The sequence below is a fragment of the Mastigoproctus giganteus genome, chromosome 9 (genome assembly GCF_048544385.1).
Source record: "Mastigoproctus giganteus isolate SK-2022 chromosome 9, ASM4854438v1, whole genome shotgun sequence".
In the NCBI taxonomy this organism is placed as follows: Eukaryota; Metazoa; Arthropoda; class Arachnida; order Uropygi; family Thelyphonidae; genus Mastigoproctus; species Mastigoproctus giganteus.
The window spans coordinates 109,555,303-109,577,937 of record NC_143583.1 but is presented as its reverse complement, the minus strand read 5'-3'; the positions used below and the strand labels follow the sequence as shown (position 1 = coordinate 109,577,937).

Sequence of the window (22,635 nt, the reverse complement as noted above, 5' to 3'; positions counted from 1 at the left end):
TATTCTCTTGAGGAAGAAACAAAACAATACACTACAGATATCACAATGTAGTAACATACTGCTACTACTCTCTAACTCTGTGATGAATAGATATTAAAAGAATTATTGCCATCTAAGAGGATTTTATTGTTTTAGTGTCTACTAGAACTAAAATCTGTTACGTGCACTCGGTCTTCCCTATGTATAACAGCACATAGGCTAAAAATCTGGTATTGATGTTACTAATTTTTATCTCTTCAAATCCTTGGATAAAATAGTTTCAACAAAAATAGACATATACCATTCTTGTATTTTCGGTACACCATTAAATAATAATTAAATAAATGATCATGTGAATTTATTTAAACATTAAACAAACGAAATTATAAAATAAAATAAAAACAAATTATTATCCAAAAGCTCTTCAAACAGGCCTCTGAGGTTGGGTATATCCATACTGTGACTTTAGTGTTTTGCACCAACCTTGCGTAGAAGTAGAAATAAAAACACCAGGGAAACTAAACTTTTGATAACTGTATTTATAATAAGTCAAAATAACCCGCATCTACAATAAATTTAACTTTACAATAAACTCTACATGTAAAATATTAAAATCTGCTACATTACAATCAATAAAATGCATAAATACACAGATTAAAACGATAAAAACCGTAGCTTTCAAAGGCTCAGCCTTCTTCTTCAGCGGTAACTCTTGCTATGCAGTACAACTTTAAATATCAGCAGGCTAACGGTACTCCTCACGTGTTTCCATTCTCGTGTGCCTCGTTCTCTCGCGTTGTGGAACTGGAAGTGGCCCGAGTGGAAGCCACACGGAATCGTTCATCTCTTCTGAGGATAATGGTCTCAAAGATGGGATGAATCCGCGTACCTCTATCCCTATTTATGTTAATTGTAGAACAAATCCGCAAACTCTCGAGCCACTTACGGTCCCAAAACTTATGCGCCCGATCGGTGATGATAGCATCGTCCGGGGAGATCTGGTGTTGTTTCTCCCAAAAATGCTCGGCCACGGCGGACACTAAGGCAATAAGAAATGCGGAATATGGCAAGTCCGCCGTGGCCGAGCATTTTTGGGAGAAACAACACCAGATCTCCCCGGACGATGCTATCATCACCGATCGGGCGCATAAGTTTTGGGACCGTAAGTGGCTCGAGAGTTTGCGGATTTGTTCTACAATTAACATAAATAGGGATAGAGGTACGCGGATTCATCCCATCTTTGAGACCATTATCCTCAGAAGAGATGAACGATTCCGTGTGGCTTCCACTCGGGCCACTTCCAGTTCCACAACGCGAGAGAACGAGGCACACGAGAATGGAAACACGTGAGGAGTACCGTTAGCCTGCTGATATTTAAAGTTGTACTGCATAGCAAGAGTTACCGCTGAAGAAGAAGGCTGAGCCTTTGAAAGCTACGGTTTTTATCGTTTTAATCTGTGTATTTATGCATTTTATTGATTGTAATGTAGCAGATTTTAATATTTTACATGTAGAGTTTATTGTAAAGTTAAATTTATTGTAGATGCGGGTTATTTTGACTTATTATAAATACAGTTATCAAAAGTTTAGTTTCCCTGGTGTTTTTATTTCTACTTCTACGCAAGGTTGGTGCAAAACACTAAAGTCACAGTATCCAAAAGCTGCACTCTTTTATAATAATTGACTTAGTAATAAAAATCGTAGCCATGGTTTTAAAATAAATCAACTGCTTTATCAATTCAACTAATTTAAGTGTTTCCTTTAATCCCATTTGGCGCCTATGGCTCATGCTGCATTCAGGCGCGAGAGTACAAGTGTTCTGAGTAACCGTGGTTCAAACTCACGTTTCTACTAAATACGGTGCTGTTTCTTGCATTTTTTTCCTCTCTTGTAAATTCCTCTACGATGTGGTCATCCCGGAGTATGAACAGAAAATTCATTTATTTATTATCTATCTTAGCCTAGTTAGGCCACAAACGTTCGCACTAATGGGCCCATAGTAGTAGTAATAAGAGAATAGACGTTGTGGACCAAATCGAGATTTGTTCTCGAGGATAGCGAAGTGGTTATAATCATCGTTCTCCCCAAGCCTGGGGAAAAAGGCCTAGGTTTAAGTTATGCGAAGAACCTTTATGGGCCTTTTTCACACCGTGGCTGAGTTATCGGTCTCAAAAGATGATGGTAAGGATTTTTCTGCTACAAGACATGGTTTTTCATCCAGAAAACACACAATTTACGGACATAATACACATGGGTATATATGGGACCCTGTTCTTTTGGACAACCCTAATACAATACATTTATTTATTTTTACCCTTTCGAGAACTCTTGATGTAATGCACAGAATGTTGACTTTCAAAAGATGTTAACCTCAAGCCCATGATGATTTGCAGTTTTTGTTAGTCACCTTTCCAAGAACATACACTACAATTTAGAGATCTCTGATAATGTCAGTATCAATTCTGCTTTTCCTTAATGAATAATGTTTGACTATCCAAAACATACTTCTCTTTATATAGAAGGACTGTTATATAAAGGGACTGTTAGTAATCCTGGGTATAACCTCCATGCACAAATACATGGTGGGTGACCACCCAGGTGTGAACCAACGTAAGCAGGGGTCAAGGTGTGGCGCCCACACCACATGGAGAAACGCCGCCCCTCTATGTTACCAGGCAGTACTAGGTGGTAGATGACTTTCATCAACCGGTGAAATCCAACCACTTTGCTTATTGGAGGCTTGAAGTGGTGGAACCCGTGTTTAGTCTCTAAAGCTAAGTTCCGGTCAACCCTTCCCTATCACTTCTATCATGCAGCATGATTGATGACTTCTGAGGTTATGATGAACGTCGTGGTGAGATCCAATATTCCTTACATTTCGAGGGTACAGCTCTAAAACGGTGTTCGCAGGTCGGCCGCTAGTTAGTACACCGGACCGAACCTATTGGTAACTCTCTAGGCTTCCGGATCAGCTAGTGTATAATCTTGCTACCTCTACTCTGCCAGATAGTGACTGGAGGGAGTCAGAGTAGTGTGTATGCGGGGAGCATTGTCGAGGCCACGTTAGGTCAAGGATCTGGGTATATTCTTACCACGTGTATGCCATATCCAAAAATTTCATTACTTCATACAGCATGTGCCATCCACTTTTTCTTACTATTGAATACACCATGAATTGTCAAACTAATAGAGCAAGCTTATCTGCGAAAAGATCTAAACCTCCCAAGCACTTCCTAATTCATTTCACAAATATACGTGGTCTCAATTCTAATCTCAACGATGTCCATTTCCACTTGTAGTCTGCCAAACCCCATGTACTTTTTCTGACAGAATCTCAGTTATCAGTTGATTCAACTACTGCTCATCTCTGATGCCCAAATTATTCACTGTATGATTCCTTTCGCCTCAAAGGTGGTACTTGTGCATATGTCCGTTCTGATATTCCCTGTCAGAGACTTGGCAATTTGGAATCTCCTCTCTTTGATCTTCCCTGGCTTAAAATCTCTCTACCTCATTCTGTCAAATTCATTTGTTGTCTCCACCGTTCTCCCAACTCCACTAATCACTTGGAGCTCTTTGACTTCCTCTCTTTGCAACTTGACTTTCTCCAGTCCAACTTTCCTAACAGTGAGGTAATTTTCCTTGGTGATTTTAATGTTCACAACTCCAGCTGGCTTCCGTTTTCTAGTCACACCGACCCAGCAGGTAGAGTTGCTGAGGCTTTTGCAATTACTAATGACCTAGCAGATTGTTCATTTACCTACAAGAATACCAGACAATCCTAATCATACAGCCAATACGCTTGATCTTTTTCTCACAAACAACCCTTCTAAGTACACGGTCGAAGTGAGAGGTCCTTTAGGCACTTCAGATCACAACTTGGTGATTGTCTCTTCTCCAATGGAACCTTTATCTCATGGCTATTCCCAACCTCGTGCTGTTTGGCATTACAAGAATTTAAAATGGAATGACCTGCGATACTTCTTTTCTTCTTTTCCTTGGTCAGATTACTGTTCAAAACTTCTGATGTCAACATTTGCTCAGATCGTGTCAGTGAAATTATTCTTGCAGGAATGTCTGCGCGGGTAGCACAGTGGTATCGTTACCGTCCTCCCCACACCGGGTGGAAAGGGCCTGGGTTCGAATGCTGTCGATGACGCGAGGAACTTTAATGGGCTTTTTTCACTCCGTGGCTGAGTTAGTCAGTCTCAGGCGTAGATGGCAAGGTTTTTCTCACCATTAACTGGGGTTTTTTCGTCCAGCAAAACAGGCAAATCGACCATAGAACATACGCAATTTACAGACACAAATACGAGTTAATGTATTTAATTACGGGCAACCCTAAAATAATAATTTTTTTTTTATTCTTGCAGGAATGGAATCCTTTATCCCACACTCCACTTTAAAATCTCGTCCTTTGTCTAAACCTTGGTTTTCCAATAAATGTGCTAAGGCTGTTTAAGAAAAGAATGTCGCATATCGTAATTGGCTTATTTCTAATTCTTCAGTTTCATTTTCTGCCTACACCAAAGCTCACAGCAATTGTAAAGCAGTTATTAATCAGTCTGAACTAGAGTTTGAACAGGCTAAGAGTAGAAAACTTGCTTCTACCATTAGGGTAGCCTAGCATTCTGGTCTCTTGCCAAAGCTTTGGCCGCAACTTTTGCCCATCTCTGCTCCCACCTCTGTCCAAACCAGATGGTTCTGTTGTCACTTTAGCCAAGAATAAAGCTGACCTGCTAGCATCCCATTTTTCTTCCAGCTCATGTATTAATGATCTTGGTAAAACACCTCCCACCATTCCCAACACGCTCCATTCAATGTCTCCCGTGGTCTTCCGTCAAAAGGATATCAGAAGGATTTTGATGAATCTTGATGCTAAGAAAGCTCCAGGTCCTGATGGTATTTCTCCACTTGTTCTCAAAACCTGTGCTCCTGAACTTACTCCTATTCTTTGCCGCCTTTTTTCACTTTCTTATTCCAAAGCCATTTTTCCTTCTGCTTGGAAATATGCTCATATTCAGCCAGTTCCTAAAACGTCCCATTGCTATTACTTCTACTCTTTCTAAAGTAATGGAGAAATCAATTAACTGCCAACTCTTAAACTACCTAGAAACCTTCGGTCTGATCAACGATCGGATGAAAATCTATCTGCTGGAAATGGCATGGTATCTGCACATGGATGAGAGGCATAATGAAAATAGTCACTTAACACATACAGAAAGACAAACGGCAGAGGTTCACGAATTTCTTCATGTCTAAACCGCAATCTTAGAAATTTATTTTCCAGTAAATATAAGTTTTGTTAGTTTATATGAATTGTGCATACTTAACAGGGTGCTGTTTTTTTAAATAAATAAATGTTTACTGATAAGAGGAAACGTGTTGCAAGCCAACACATCCTTAGCGTACCTACTCTGTATGATCAAGGCCTGAGGGTTTTACGTCATCCAGAAAGAGAAACATCCAAACTATGTAACCAGTTTAGTTGAATTCTGCTTTATGCCAGTTACCACGACATAAAGTAGAATTCAAATTAAATTGCCCATAAATTTAACAAATCAATAGTAACATAATGACATAAACCTGATACTTCACATAACAACCACCTCAGGGAAAAAGAAATAACTAAGTTTAAGTGTTGAAGGCTAAAGAGAAAGAATAAAACAAATCACTTTTTTTCTTGTATATGTTTCCCCCAAATATTTTAAGATACACAATAGGCTGATTACCAAATTTTAGGGAGGGAGCAGGGTAATACATGATAGAGATAAAATTCTATTAGTAACTGGGAAAAGGGAAGGCTTATTTCCACTACTTGACAAAATTAACAGAACATGTAGAAAACGTAATGTAACACGTGCAGCTTGCAATGAAGCGGGACAAAATTTGGTATGGTGGTTAGGGGATCATACCAAACCAAATTTTGGTGGCATAATAAGAGGTTGTTTACATTTAAGGGTATTAACATATTTCAAAAATAAGTTGAGTCATTATTTTCTTTAAGTCCAAAGGCTTGACAGCAGCAAACCATGCTTGATATAAGGGTGTCTATAAGATTCTGCGGCAAGAAATCCCATTCTTCCAGCAGCACAGACCTTAGCTCACCAAGTTACTGAGGAGTTGGCTGTCAGTAATATGTTGTAATAGGGTTTTAGGAGGAGCTTCAGCGATTAGTCATATTGCTCCGTGTATACTGTCTGTAAATTGTGTGTTTTGTGTTAGATTTTCTGTTTGCTAGACAAAAAACCCCCGAGTTTCAGGGAGAAAAAAAACCCAGCTACTCTCTCCTGAGACCGACTAACTTAGCCACAATGTGAAAAAGGCCCAAAAAATTCCTCTCGTCTACAGGATTCGAACTGAGATCGTTTCCACCTGGTGTGGTGATTCTGACGTGCTACCCACGAGGGCTTGGCTGCAGTGCCAGATTAAGGCATGGGCTAGCAGGGCCCTTCCCCGGGTTGCCACTCTTTAAATGGCACCAAGTTTTGCAAATCATGAAAAAAAAAAATATATATATATATCCTTAGTAAAGGTGCACCAAAAAATCTTTCTGCCCAGAGTACAGTACTAAAATACTCTGCTCCGGCACTTCTTGCTGTCAGGGTGCAATGCAATGCCCAAAGGTATCCTATACATGTTTGATCAGATTTAAGTCTGATCCTGCTGGCCATGGCAGTTGCTGGATATCTGCACAGGTAGCAGTGTTATCGTCACCGTCCTCCCCACATCAGGTGGAAATCGAATCCCGTCGATGATGCAAAGAACTTTAGTGGGCTTTTTTCATTCCATGGATGAGTTAGTCAGTCTCAGGCACAGATAGAAAGTTTTTTCCCCCCAGAAACTGGGGTTTTTTCACACGGACAAAATAAATATACAGATAGATGTAATCATTTACAGGGGACTCTAATATCATAATTTGGTTTTTTAAAAAAATATCTTCTGTTTCAAGGTATTCCTCCACACTCGAGCTCTCTGTGCAGTGGCACTGTCATGCAGTAAAAGAAAATCTGGGTCAACTGCACTCCTAAAAATTTGCAAAATCTGTTCTTAGTACCACTGCACAGTTATGGTAGCCCCTATCAAAAACATGTTGTCATCACTGATCATTATTTCATCCAACATGAGAACACAGCTGTCACCATAAGTGCCTCTTTCTCCATTGGAGGAATGGTCCACCTTCCTCGTTATCTCCAGATGAAATAATGTTCAGTCTGTAGGCTAAAACAAGGTAGAGTTATTTTGGAGTTGCTATACCCCAAGCATAAGACCTTGTATTTTGCTGTATTAAAACATAACTATCACTTTTCTGACCATCTCCAAAGTCTATCTATGTTGTCCTGAAGAAATTCTGCTTGGCGCTGATCATTAACTACTCTACTGATCTTAACATCATCTGCAAATTTTGAAATCGTATCTTGTATCCCTGTCTTCAATGTCATTTAGGAAAATCAAAAACAGCAGTGGTCCAGTATACCAATCATTGTGGAAACACCCACTTCTTATTTTAGACCAATCTAAAGAATAATCATTAATCAAAACCTTTGTCTCCTGCTCTGCAGTCATCTTTTAATCCATTTAAGGATTTTCCCTCTGATTCCAACATGTTACAGATTGTACAGTAACCTCTCGTGTGGGACTGTGTTAAATTATTTACTGGAATCTATATTAAACAATATCAAAATTTTTTTCTGGCATCCTGCTCAGGAGTGACTCTCAAAATAGCTAATCAGGTTGGCTAAACATGATTTTCCCCTTACAAAACTATGCTGTGTTTCATTTAGAATGTCATTTCTAAATAAATGATTTTGTATTGTACTCTTGATTACGATCTCCATGATTTTTTCCCTATCACTGAAGTTAGACTGCCATCGGTGGTTACCCACTTCACTCTCAGAACTGTTTTTATGTATTGGCAATATAGTATCACCTCCAATCCAAGGGAATCTCTCCAGAGTCCAGTAACACCACATAATTAACCTTAATAGTTTACTGCACTTTCTTCTAACTCTCTCAGAATTACTGGGTAAATGCCATCAACTCCAGGAGCCTTACTGCCCTTTTAAGCTCAAAGGTTTTTGTAATAAATAATCTGAAATTTCAATATTGCTGATTTTGTTCTTTCCTGCTTCACTTGCAGTTTCTCCTCACTAGAAAGAGTCTTTTTTCTGTAAACATTGATGCACGAGTACCTATTCAATTCATCTGCAACATCAGCTGGGTTATCTAAAACTTTTTCACACCATTACCCAATTCTTTTCTTTGTATTCATATACAGTAAATGAAAAACTCCTTGTCTTACTTCTATTTGCTCTCTTGTCCAGAGATTTATCATAATCTGCTTTTGCCAGCCTAAACTTTTATCTGTTGTATTATTACAGATCAGTCTACAGTTGTAAACTCCAGTACTTTTCATAGCTCTGCAACTTTTTCATGCCACCTTTTTCTGCTCTAATAAACTGGCTGGCTCATTGTGTATAGTACAGCACAAGGAGTATTCCATGATAGAATCCTCCTTGTGTTATACTTCCTTATCAGTACATACACATTCAAGGAATAAAACTGTACATGCTAACTGAGCCAAACAGTCACATATTGTAGTATCTGGCATACATATCTGGATGGGATGGGAGTAAAACAGCATGTTGCAAATGTAGTACTGAAACTTAAGGAGAAAGTGAATATTGGACATTCTTTGCATATGAATAACTTCTACAATTTGTATACTCTTTCAGTGCAATTACTTGAGGCCAAGACATACTGTACATTACATGCTAACAGAAAAGATAATCCAAAGATTGTAAGCTAAAATAGGGTGGTTGGTTGATTGGGGATTTTTTTTTTTTTTGGAACATCAGCATCTATGGCCATAGTGTGCCATAAAATAGGGTGAACATATACACAGTTATGCCAATGGTGTAGCTGTTTCAAAACACAGTGAGAGAGAGAGAGAGAAATTTTGATCATTTCAAAATTCTACTGAGCCTGAGCATGACATGGTTGAAGTCAGAAACAACAGAGGCCAAGCAAAAATAAAGCTCAAAGTCACTGCTGAATACAACAAATATAGTCAGGAGTGGATTTTAAAGACCAAATCACATCTTACTATCCATGTGATAAAAAGACAATTCATAATTCAAAATTTGTATTTTGAATTATGCTTCTGGTGCACCTTTTATCTTTCCAGCAAGTACTCAGAAAGAAAAATAAATTCCTTCTTGAGTAAAAAAATGAATATAATTTTCTCCTTGCTGTCATAAGAGAGGCATCCACAACCTTACCTTGTGAGGTTGTGGATGCCCTTCTTTCACATCTTGCATTACTAGAATACTTAAAGGACATTTTGCACATGTACTTATGAAATTCCCTCTAAATACCATGGGACATGTGATGCAAAAAGATACCATCATGCCTTGAGTTTGGCAAAATGAAAGATACAACTGCAAGAAGTGTCCAGATAAGCTATTGTTTTGTTTCAACTATTTAATTTTTTTTTCCTTCCCAAAGCAACTAAGGCTAAAAGGGATAGTGTGTTGTGTCTATAAATTACGTGTATCCTATGATTTGTCTATTTCACTGGATGAAAAAAATCTGAGTTTCTGTGGGGTAAAAACCATGCCACCCATGCCCACGACTAACTAATTCAATCATGGTGTGAAAAAAAGTCCACAAAACTTGAACCTCTCTTATCTAGTCTGGCAAAAGGAAAGATACAACATACTACTGCGAGAAGTGTCCAGAGAAGCCAATGCTTTGTTTCACTATTTAATTTTTTCCCCCCCAAAAGCAACTAAGGCTAAAAAGCACAGTATATTGTATCATAAACTGCATGTATCAAAAAAACCCGAGTTTCTGTGGGGAAAAAATCATGCAACCCTTCTCCATGACCAACTAATTCAGCCATGGTGTGAAAAACATCTATAAAACTTGAACCTGTCTTAACGGGATTGAATACAGTTCATTTTCTTATGGCATGGAAGAACAGAAACTATAACAAATCTGCTACCTATTTTGAGTTATTGAAGGCGCATTCAGAGTTAATTTCCTGCATTGGTGTTCAAATAAGCTAGGCTTTTGTTTTGTATGAGAGAGAGAGAGAGAGAGAGAGAGAGAGGAGAAAAAAAAAAAAAAAACACCCATCACCTTATTCCTAAAAATACTTATTAAGGAATGTATACAAATGGAAAATGCACTCTCTCAAATATAGCGTCAGTAAATATTTAAGCATATGCAAAATTTTTAAATTCTAATTAAACAGGAAAAGAAAGACAACTTCAACGTGTAACATCAGGAAAGGCTACCACTTTAACACTTCTTAAAATGTTAATAGCACAGAAAGTGCAAGATAGTATATGTTAATTAGGTTCATATGATTTTTTTTTTTTTTTTAAATAAAATGGGATGTAAAAAAAAGTGAATTAACTGAAGCTCGCTATAGTAAATAGTTGGCTAATACAGTACTTTATTAATTAAGATGGCTTTATCCCTTCTGCTACCATTTTCTTCTTACCTCTTCTTTTGTATAATTTCTGTATGAAAAAATTAACTAACTTTCAAAGAATAATGCATACTTGTAAAAAATATTTTAAGAGATGCCACATTTTATTTTTGTTTATACTAAGTTTCACACTATGGTATTTATTTACAGTGCATGTCTTCACAATTCAATTGAGGCTGCACTAGATTACAAAATGTTATATGCTTATAACAGAAAAATGAGACAGAAGTGATATCACAATAAGTTTAAAATGCTCAAAAATTTACAGTGTAATAAGAGAGTGGACAAAGGACACCCACATTCGATTTAAAATGTGTATATGATAACTTCCTTGAAAAACATAAAAACAGTGTACTATCTGAAAAATGAATGTTGATGATGGATTTAGGAATGGCAAATGTAATGTTAGAAGTCCAACATTTTTAGTGATTTGTTCTATAAAAATTTCCTCTCTCGCACTCTCTCTCTCCCTTGTTTGTCAAAGGCTGTCTTCAACAGTAGGCAACCAAAATGCCTAAAAAAAAAAGAAAAGAAAACTATAATCATCAGACAAGTATTATAAAAACCATCCTTTAAATTTTTTTTTTCCAAAGAAAGGCTAAAATCTAAATAAAGAGTAATAGGAGGCAATCTTTTAGAAATTTTAAAAAAATTAATTCTATGATAAGTAATGGAAACAATATTATTTAAAAACATACATGTGCATGCACGTACACACATTTATATAGGATGGTTTCAGAACTGCAATCATCATATTATTAACATATTTGCTGCTGGCTTAACCTATGACCTTATGAACCAAATTCAAAAATCATGGAATTGAGCCAATCTGGACTGGGGAGGGCAGAGACATTTTTGGTTCTCACTATGGCTGAACTAGTCAGCCTCTCGTGAAGATTGCTTGACAAAAATATCCAGTTTTTTCCCCCCCAGAAAACAGGCAGAAAATGGTTCTTAAAGTCAGGTAGTTTTTCATCTACATATATATTTTTTAAAACTCTTTCCCACACATATGCATCACCAACAATGAATGGGTTAAATCAACAGCACAATAAAAAAAAAACCGCAGAGCATCTTCATTCCTCAGACTTATTGTGGAACTGATGCTGTTGGATTGTCCAATGTTTAATTTAACTGTTAATACCAGTTAAGTGTTATGAACCCAGACACTCACACCGAAGCTGTAGACACACATACAGAGAAATAAAATAAAAACCACTGGCAAAGTGATATACCGATTGACACTAAATAACAATTTGAATAAATGGAACTAGAAAGGAAGGGCATCATTCCTAAAATTATTAACAGAATTTGTAATCTTCACATAATTAAAAAAGAAAAGAAAAAAAATGTATAAATTAGTTCCTTTTTAGGACAGGTTTCTGATGTAACTGTGTAGTCATCTGGAATGCTCCAGAAGTATAATCTTCTAAGCAAATGGCATTTTGTTCTTGAGTAGTAATCACTGTCACAATCACTTGGATTCTCAAAGCTTCAGTGCTGGATCTAGTCTTCTAAGTGAGTATTATCCTCTTGTATAGCTCAAAAGGTTGACAAAAATATCCAGTTTCATGTAATATTCTGTGATCCTCTTGTTGCATGGGAACTAGCATTATGTATTAGGAAAGAAGTTAAGATATTGTTCAATAAAGCAAATCCCTTGTTTTCCCATTATTGGTTTGTGATTTTTAACACAATGCAAAAGAATTCCTTCAAGGCTCCCTAATGACAGGAAGAATTTGTATCGGAGATGGAAGCAAACTGAAATCCCATTTTGGCTGACTGACATTTCAAAGCATGCAGGACTGGGTATGACTTCTCAAAATTTCATTATTAAATATTCTTAGTGTTCATTATCTTTGCCAAATTGCCCAAGCACCATTAAAAATGAAATCAAATCATGTGTCAGAAACAGTCTATAAGAGTCTTTGACATAAATGATAATGCCCCATTGTGCACTTGCAATTTGCCTAATCATGAACTGCTGTACATTTCTTTCTTCTTTCATAACAGTGTCTGATAGATTCTCATACTGAAAATGACAGAACTGATGCTGCAGAAAATCTACTGTTTCATTCGTTTCTTTATCTTTAATGATGATAAGAAGTAATGGAAATTTGTCCAAAAAGAAAAAAAAAAAAATTTCAAATTTGAAAATGATGCCTTGCCAATTGATGAAATTTGTTCAACCTTGGAATTTATAAACACTTTATTTTCAACAGGAACTTGTGGATCAATGCAGCAATAAAGTACTTCTTTGCTAAACAAAAGAAGAGAATCTCCTCCTCTTATTTTAAACCATCCATGACCTTGGTAGCAGAAATATATATATTTTTTTAAACAAAAACTCCAAACACAAAAGGTATCAATGACCAAGTCAGAATAAGTGAAAAATTTGAAAGCTGTTGGAGGCTTGAAGTGGTGGAACACATGTTTAGTCTCCAGAGCTAAGTTCCGATCAACCCTTCCCCCATCTCTTCTCTTCCATCATGCAGTATGACTGATGACTTTTGAGGATACGATGAATATCATGGCGAGATCCAATCTCCCTTACATTTCGAGGGTAAAAAGTAAAGTAAAGTGCAGCCATTATCAACCCACTGCAGGATGGAAGCCTCCTCAACAATTCATGCTGAGGGAAATGGACCATAATCTGCCACGCTGGTCCAGTGCGGGTTGGCAGATTGACCATATTCAGCAGTCAGGGGCTTGAACCCCGGTCTACTCAAAGAGCGTGTGCTACTGCACTCCCGCTCATGACCACTCGGCTACGGAGGCCGTCGGCCGCAAGTTAGTACTGTGGACCGAACCTATTGGTAACTCTTTAGGAGGCTTCCGGTTCAGCTAGTGTATAACCGTGCCCTCTACTCTGCCAGATAGTGACTGGATGTAGCCTGAGTAGTGTGTATGCGGGAGGCATTGTCGAGGCCATGTTATGTAAAAGATCTGGGTATATGCTTACCATGTGTACGCCACATCCAAAAATTTCATTACTTCATACAGCATGCCCCCCCCCACTTTTTCTTATTATTGAATACACCATGAATTGTCAAACTAATAGAGTAAGCTTATCTGCAAAAAGATCTAAACCTCCCAAACACGTCATAGTTCATTTCACAAATATATGTGGTGTCAATTCTAAACTCAATGATGTCCATTTCCACTTGCAGTCTGCCAAATCCCATGTACTTTTTCTGACAGAATCTGTTATCGGTTGATTCAACTACTGCTCATCTCAATTGCCCAAATTATTTGATGTATGATTCCATTCGCCTCAAAGGTGGTACTTGTGCATATGTCCGTTCTGATATTCCCTGTCAGACTTGGCAATTTGGAATCTCCTCTCTTTGATCTTCTCTGGCTTAAAATCTCTCTACTTCATTCAGTCAAATTCATCTGTTGTCTCTACTGTTCTCCCAACTCCACTAATCACTTGGAGCTCTTTGACTTCCTCTCTTTGTAACTTGAATTTCTCCAGTCCCACTTTCCTAACAGCGAGGTAATTTTCCTTGTTGATTTTAATGTTCACAACTCCAGCTGGCTTCCGTTTTCTAGTCACACCGACCCAGCTGGTCGAGATGCTGAGGCTTTTGCAATTACTAATGATCTTGCACAGATTGTTCATGTACCTACAAGAATACTGGACAATCCTAATCATACAGCCAACAAGCTTGATCTTTTTCTCACAAACAACCCTTTTAAGTACACGGTCGAAGTGAGTGGTCCTTTAGGCACCTCAGATCACAACTTGGTGATTGTCTCTTCTCCAATGGAGCCTTTATCTCATGGCTATTCCCAACCTCATATTGTTTGCCATTACAAGAATGCAAAATGGAATGACCTGCGAGATTTCCTTTTCTTCTTTTCCTTGGTTGGATTACTGCTTCAAAACTTCTGATGGGAATGTTTGCTCAGATCATGTCAGTGAAATTATTCTTGTAGGGATGGAATCCTTTATTCCACACTCTACTTTAAAATCTCGTCCTTTATCTAAACCTTGGTTTTCCAATAAATGTGCTAAGGCTGTTCAAGAGAAGAACGTTACACATTGCAATTGGCTTGTTTCCAATTCTTCAGTTTCATTTTCTGCCTGCCGACCAGGCTAACCGGATGGATAAAGTGCCTGTCTGGAAACCCAAAGGTTGCGGGTTCGAATCACGCCTCGGGCTTGGATATCACAATGGTGCCGCACTATCCAGTTGGATCTCACGGCCACGATACACGAAGGAAGCAGGAAGAAACTGGTTCTTTTGTGGATTGTACACATCATACAATAAAAAAAAAATAAAATAAAAAATTTCTGCCTACACCAAAGCTCACAACAATTGTACAGTCAGTTATTAATCACTACAAACTAAATTTTGAACACGTTAAGAGTAGAAAACTTGCTTCTTGCCCTAATGGTAGCTAACATTCTGGTCTCTTGGCAAAGCTACTGGCCGCAACTTTTGCCCACCTCTATCAAAACCAGATGGTTCTGTTGTCACTTTGGCCAAGGATAAAGCTGACCTGCTAGTATCCCATTTTTCTTCAAACTCACGTATTAATGATCTTGGTAAAACACCTCCCACCATTCCTAGCACGCTCTATTCAATACCTCCTGTGGTCTTCCGTCAAAGGGATGTCAGAAGGATTTTGACGAATCTTGATGCTAAGAAAGCTCCAGGTTCTGATGGTATTTCTCCACTTGTTCTCAAAATCTGTGCTCCTGAACTTACTCCTGTTCTTTGCCGCCTTTTTCACTTTCTTATTCCAAAGGTGTTTTTCCTTCTTGGGAATTTGCTCATATCCAGCCAGTTCCTAAAAAGGGTGACAAATCCCTACCATCCAATTATCATCCCATTGCAATTACTTTTACTCTTTCTAAAGTAATGGAGAAATCAATTAACCCCCAACTCTTAAACTACTTAGAAACCTTCCGTCTGATCAATGATAATGTATGGTTTCCGTCGGATTCTGTCCACTGGTGACATTCTGACTTATGTTACTCATTTATGGACAAATTCAATGGAAATGTTTGGTGAAACACAAGCATTTGCTCTTGATATCTCAAAAGCTTTTGATCATGTTTTGCATAAAGGTCTTCTAAACAAGCTTTCATCTTATGGTTTGCAACTGTTTTTTGTAACTGGTTATCCAGTTTTCTCTCTGATCGCTCACTAAGGGTGATTGTAGATGGCTCTCTGTCTTCTAACTTCTCTACTAATGCTGGTGTCCTCCAAGGTTCAGTTCTTTCCCCCACTCTTTTCTTCTTGTATATTAATGACTTTCTTCCATTGACTGGAAATCCTATCCATAGTTTTGCCGATAATAGCACGTTGCTTTCCACTTTCCATTTTGAGAAACCTTTCCCTGCTCAATCAACTTCAACTTCTAGAATATCTGCTACCAATTCATTAAATGCCGATCTCCAGGTAATTCTCCAGTGAGGCAAAGACAGCTTAGTTGATTTCAATCCTTCTAAAACTCAATCTTATCTTATATCTCGCAAAAAGGATTCTTCTGCTCCTATGCTTTGGTGTTGTTGTTTGTTTTTTAGGAGCATTAGCAACTAAGGCCATATTGCTCCGGGAATATGCGGTGGTCATTCCCTGACCTTTCCGCATCCTCCGTATTTGGTGGTGACGGACTCGAATCCCGGTCTAATCAAGAAGCATGTGCTAGGCACTGCTGCTCCTTCCCACCTGGCTACGGAGGCGCGCCATGCTTTGGTGACACTCCGATTTCTAAGAAAAATGACATATCTCTTTTGGGGATTACCCTGACTTCTAATCTCTCTTGGCACAAGCACATTACAAATATTGCTTCCTCTTCATCTAAAAAACTTGGTTTTCTCTTTCACTCTCAGCGTACTTTTCTTCCAAACAGCTGTTCACTCTGTACAAATCGCAAATTCACCATACCATGGAATATTGTTCCCACATCTGGGGCGGTTATTCTTCAAACTCCTAGATTCCATTCAGAAGAGGGCAGTTAGGTTAATTAATGACTTCTCGCAAAGAGTCTCTCCACTCACTGTCTCCTAGACGTAATGTTTCTGCTGCATGCCTTTTCTACAGATACTTCCATGGGCACTGTTCTTCTGAATTGGCTTCTACAATTCCTGCTCTCTCTTTGAAAATAGTCCGAACACGTGCCGCCACCAGCCAACATCCATTTACTGTCCAACTTCACAGTAAATGTGAAACTCACACAACCAACTTTTCATCTTCCTCGTTTATTCATTCAACTGTCGTTTTTTGAAATAACCTTCCTTCATACGTATTTCCTGAAAATTACAGTCTACAGAAGTTCAAGTCTAATGTCAACAAATATCTTCTTTCGTCTTCTCAACCTCCCCCAACCCTAGCACGGTACTAAGTACTATAGGAGAGAGAGAGAGAGAGAGAGAGAGAGAGAGAGAGAGAGAGAGAGAGAGAGAGAGAGAGAGAGAGAGAGCAGGCACATAACTAGTTTACAATGCAAGACAAAAAAAACTAGTTTAAAACTTATGCATACCATATTTGTGCAAGCAGAAGCAAGCATCATATATTTAGGATTAAACTGTACACATTGAACTGGTCCTGTATGATCACAGTTTAGTACAGCAGTTTTTACTCCTGTCTCAGCACTCCAAACATGTATCCTACCATCTGTTGAACCTAAAAATTGATAATAGTCATTTTAAATATTTCAAAGAACAATACAATCTATATAACTGATGAAGTAATTATATATATCTTTGTATAATAATATACAACTGATATGCTATTTATGTTATTCAGAATTATCCTGGCACATAAAACCAAGTTATAATTAATAACAGTCTATGTTTATTGTTCCAATAGGTGAATAGGTGAAGTTCAGTGGCTTTCAAACTGGGCTCAGAGTGCTTTCTTAGAATACAGATTCTTAAACTGACTCTGGGGATCGTGACTCACAGTTCAAGAACCACTGGTGTATAATAATTTGAATAGTTCTATAATAAATATTTAATTTAATGACATTTATCAATGTTTGCTGCGACCCCCAGAATCTTTTTTGAATACATCTATCTGTCCTTCACTTCAGCACGGTTCAATCGGTTCTGTACTTTTTTTCTGATATCTTTCCCCAGAGCTTGCTGTTCTCTTCAAGCACGTTGTTGTTATTTGATTTTTAGGAATATTAGCAACCAAGGCAATATTGCTCCAGGGATATGCAGTGGTCATTCCCTGACCTTTATGCATCCTCCGTATTTGGTGGTCACGGGCTCAAACCAGGTCTAATAAAGAAGCGTGTGCTATGCACTGCTGCTCCTGCCTACCTGGCTACTGAGACGCCCTCTTCAAGCAACACATAAGTTCACTAGTCATCAGGTGCTTGGAAGTTTGTACGGCCCAGTTCAAAAACAATTTTTTTTCATTTCCTTTCCCTGTAATTCTTTCCAGAAAAGGTTTTTTCTGGAAAGGATTAGAGGGAATTACCATGTAGCTACTATGCCTTACCTCTAATTTACAATACACTAGCAAACCCCCCCCCCCCTGCAATAAGCAGCATGATCAGTTTGAAGTACTAGTATCAGTAATCATTTGCTTGAATTTGGCTGACCTTATCTGTGACCTTTGACAATCAGTAATCCTTCTATAAATTAATGAGTCTGTATCATGTTTCTGTATTTGACAAAGTACAGTAGTTTTAATTTGTTATATATTTGTAGTCCTGACAAATTTGGTACAAAGCAGAAAAGGTTTTCTTGACTATTGGCTTCAAACTGAAGGAGTTAAATTATGCCAATGAACATGGAAACATGGCAGCAGAAAGACGGTCCTCCTGCAACCAAGAAAATTGTATCATTACTTGTTACATTGTATTTCAAATATAAAACAAAATATTTTTCCAAAATTCTCCTTCTAAAATCTAGGTGCATCTTATCATCCAGCAAATATGTTATGTATAAACACACAACTTGATAATACACTTATGTAACTTCTGACATGTGTGTTGAAGGAACTCTAACATACAAGCATAAATTATTTGAAAGATTAAACTTTGCTGTATGGGATGCACAGACAGGGCCGCTGCAAATGGATGGGCAAGGTAAGCGTCGCTTACGGACAGAGGTTCAGGAGGGCGGCAAAAATTTTTTTGACATATACAAGTCGGACCACTGTTTAACAAGCTTCTTTATAGAGAAATTTGATATTTAGTGATTTTTTTTTAAATTCCCCTGGGTAATTACATTTATAATAGTTTCAGTAGAACGAAGAAAATTTCCATATAATGAACGAATTACGAGAGACTTTACTGGAAATGCATTGTTTGCACCTACTGAGTCAATTAGTGCTGCTGCTAAGCACGAATTAAGAGCCAAAGGGATTACCATTCTGCAACTTAATGTTACTCTTAAAACCTATCCAAGATGGGGGAACCTACGGTGCCTTCAGATAACTAACACACTTTACATACTCAGAAGTTGTGCTGGTCATCTGACTGGTTTTATACAATCAGATGATCAGTGCGACTTCCATTGTTTACCAGTGTTGAACACAACAGGCAAATAATTCATTTGAAATAAATACAGTACATGAAATTGCAGGCACATTAATTTGCTTATCCGAATATATATGTTTTATATTTTACAGTTATAAAATCTTCTTTTTCTTCAAGTTCTCTGCCTTCAGGCAAGTTCAGGGCTTCATTAATGCCATGCTTCTCTATCTTGTGCTATACTTTTAATTCCTGCATAATTTCCTCTTACCATCCAATCCATCACTCCAATTCCCCTTCTCCCAACAGTTCTCTTCCCATACATATACCCCTCAATCCCTTTCCTCAGCATGCTTTTTCTTCTCAATACATGTCCTATAAAGTTATTTTGTCTCCTTCTTAATTCTTTACAAACATTCTCTCTTCTACTTTCTGCAAAATCTCATTCTCACTCTGTCCACCCATTTCACCCTTTCCATTCTCTTCCACACCCACATCTTGAAAGCTTCAAGGTGTATTATCTCCTCTTTCCCATTGTCCATGTCTCTGAGCCATATAATACAACAGTCCATATTAATGTTTTCATCATTTGCTTTCTTAATTCCTCCTTGAAATTTCTTCTCGACAGTTCTTGTCTATTACTAAATGCTTCTTTCACATTGTAATTCTTGTTTTTATTTCTTCCAGGCTTTTCCCAATTTCTGTCATTATGCTTCCCAAGTATCTGTATCTTTCGACCTGTTCCAATATTATTCCATCTAATGTTGTTTTGTTCTTCTTCCTGACCATGTTGAAATTAACATTACCTTTGTTTTATTGCTGTTATTTTCATATTGTACTCCTTTATTGCACTGTTCAAGATGCCCAAGGAGCTGGGTAATTCTTCATTATTAGAAATCAATATCTAGTCATCTGCAAATTAGCAAAGCAAAGGCATATGATGCAAGAAAGCAAGCTTATATAGCAGCAGACAAAAAAAAACCAAAAAAAAAAACCACACCCTTCTCATTTCACCCATCTACTCGCTCCAAATGTTTGTCTAGTTCTGCCTTGAATCTATTTAAGCTATTAACTTCTACGACAGATGGAAATTTATTCCAGCAATCAACCACTCGATGGCTAAAGGCAAACATCCACACATCTATTCTACAAGTCTTTCCTCGATTTGAATTTATGCCCTCTCAGGCGATTATTCTGAGCAAGAGGAAGAATCCCATGAGCACTGAGCATGCTCAAAACAATTCTGGACTTTATACACCTCAATCAGATCACCTTGCAGGTGCCTAGTCTTGACACTGTAATTTGCAAAAATTTAGCCTTACTTCGTAAGAGCAAAACTTTGTTCCATTCACTAATCTTGCTGCCCTTCTCTGTACTCATTCCAACACTTCTACATTTTTCTTAAAATGAGGCCTCCAGATCTGTATACAGTACTCAAGGCATGGCCTGATCATTGCCTTATAAAAGGGGATAATCATATCCTTATCCCTGCTAGAAAAATTCTTGTATATCATTAACAAGATACCATGAGCTACTCTTGCAGACCATCTGCACTGCTCAGAAAACTTCATCTCTGAGTGCACAATTACCCCCAGGTTCTTTTTACTCTCTATCACTGTCAGTGTAGTAACACACAGTTGATACGTTATTCTGGGGTTACTGCTTCCCACTGTTGTTTGTTTGTTTGTTATTTGGTTTTTAGGAGCATTAGCAACTAAGGCCATACTGCTCCGGGATATGCGGTGGTCATTCCCTGACCTTTCCGCATCCTCCGTATTTGGTGGTAACGGGCTCGAACCCCAGTCTAATCAAGAAGAGTGTGCTATGCACTGCTGCTCCTTCCCACCTGGCTACGGAGGCACCTCCTCTGCTTCCCACATCCAGTACTTTACATTTTTTCAATTTTAATTTGAGTTGCTACCACTGAGCCCACCTGCTGAACTTTTCAAGATCCTGTTGCAGCAGCATACTGTCATTATTGTCATTAACAACACTGTTCACCTTTGTATCACCTGCAAACTTGGACATTAAGCCTGATATACCATCATCAATATCATTAATAAATACAGAAAACAACAATGGACCCAAAACTGAATGAACCCTGGAGGACTCCACTAATAACATTAGTCCATGAAGAGCAGTGTCCATTGATTACCACTCTTTGTCTTCTCCCACTCAAACATCCCTTTATCCATAGCAGCAATTTTCCTTCAATGCCACACTGCTCCAATTTGTGCAGCAGTCTTCCATGTGCAACGGTATCAAAAGCCTTTCTAAGATCCAAATATATGATATCAAAATTATTCTTTGCATCCAGTTCCTTTGTGACCACATTATAGCATCCAATCAAATTGGTCAGACAAGACTTCCCCTTAACAAACCCATGCTGTGTCCGAACTATAACTGAAGTCTTGTCTAGATGATCCTACAAAGCTTCTTTAACCAATGCCCCCATTAATTTCCCTGGAACAGAAGTTAAACTAACAGGCCTGTAACAGCCCTTGTACCTCTTTTGTGGACTGGGGTCACATTTGCACATCTCCAGTCCATGGGTACTTCCCCTGAGTCCAAGGAAGCTCCCATAATTATGGCTAAGGGTTTGTTTACTTCATTTGCTGCCTCCTTTAATATAATGGATAGATTCCATCCACCCCAGGTGCCTTTCTTATGTTCATCTTTAACAATTTCTCTTCCACTTTACTCTCAGTTATTACAAGATTATCTAGTTTACTGCCAGAGTTTAATACAACTGTGACATTTTCCTCCCTGATAATCACCTCCTCATGTGTGAATGTAGATGCAAAATATTTATTTAGTTTGTTAGCTACCTGAGCAGGATCATCAACAGTTGAACCATCGATATCAAGTGGACCAATGTTTCAATCCCTTCCTTCTAGAGTTTACATAAGTAAAGAACTCTTTGCTGTTTTTCTTTGTATCCTTTGCCAAATATTTCTCGTAATCTGCCTTTGCCTGCCTAAACTCCTTTGTGACTTGGTTACAGACCAGCTTATATCCATCACAGGTTTCTGTGTCACCTGTTAATTTATATGTATCCCATGCATTTTTTTTCTCTGTCACATGTCTAATTAGTTCATCTGACATCCATTTAGGCATAAATCTTGAACAATATTTCGTAGTTGGTATAAAAAGCCTAGTAGCGTCCAAGCTCAATTCTTTGAATGTTTCCCATTTTCAATTTGCTGTTGGTAACATCATCAGTTAGTCCCGGATAGAATTTAAATACTGTCTCAGCTCACCCTAGTCACTTTTACGAAAGCAAAAACCCTTCCCTTTAGTTTGTTACATCTTTACATGGTAGTTGTATCTTTGAGTAAATCCCACTTCAACACACTGTGACCACTACCACCTAGTGGTTCCTTTATCTGCAGATTCTTAATGCATGAAGAATCACTACTGATAATCAGATCAAGAGCATTACTCCCTCTAATTGCTTCCCTAACATGCTGCTGTGGAAAACAGTCATCTAATAAATCCCCAAAGGCCTTGCTAGTGTGTAACTGACCAACCCACAAATTCCACTCAATATCTGGGAAATTAAAATCTCCCATTATAAGACACTCCGATTTACTGGCCCACTCTATTTCTCTGTACAGCTGTTTATTATACTTATCAGAGTCATTAGGCCTATAGCAAACTCCTACTCTCAATTTTGATCTCCAGTGCTATGTCACACCAAACTGACTTGA

The 22,635-nt window shown here is 38.1% G+C and overlaps 1 protein-coding gene across 1 annotated transcript in view; it reads right to left on the bottom strand.

Annotated features, from left to right (window-relative positions):
* Positions 1-10,720: 10,720 nt before the first annotated feature.
* Positions 10,721-22,635, bottom strand: part of LOC150080632 (WD repeat-containing protein 82-like) — a 118,319-nt gene continuing 106,404 nt past the window's right edge. Inside the window, exons 8-9 of the mRNA XM_090381174.1 lie at positions 16,976-17,118; positions 10,721-10,991 (exon numbers count right to left, since the gene is read on the bottom strand). Coding sequence (XP_090237300.1) covers positions 10,956-10,991; positions 16,976-17,118 — 179 coding nt within the window. The 3' untranslated portion in view covers positions 10,721-10,955. The remainder of the gene's footprint in view (positions 10,992-16,975; positions 17,119-22,635) is intronic.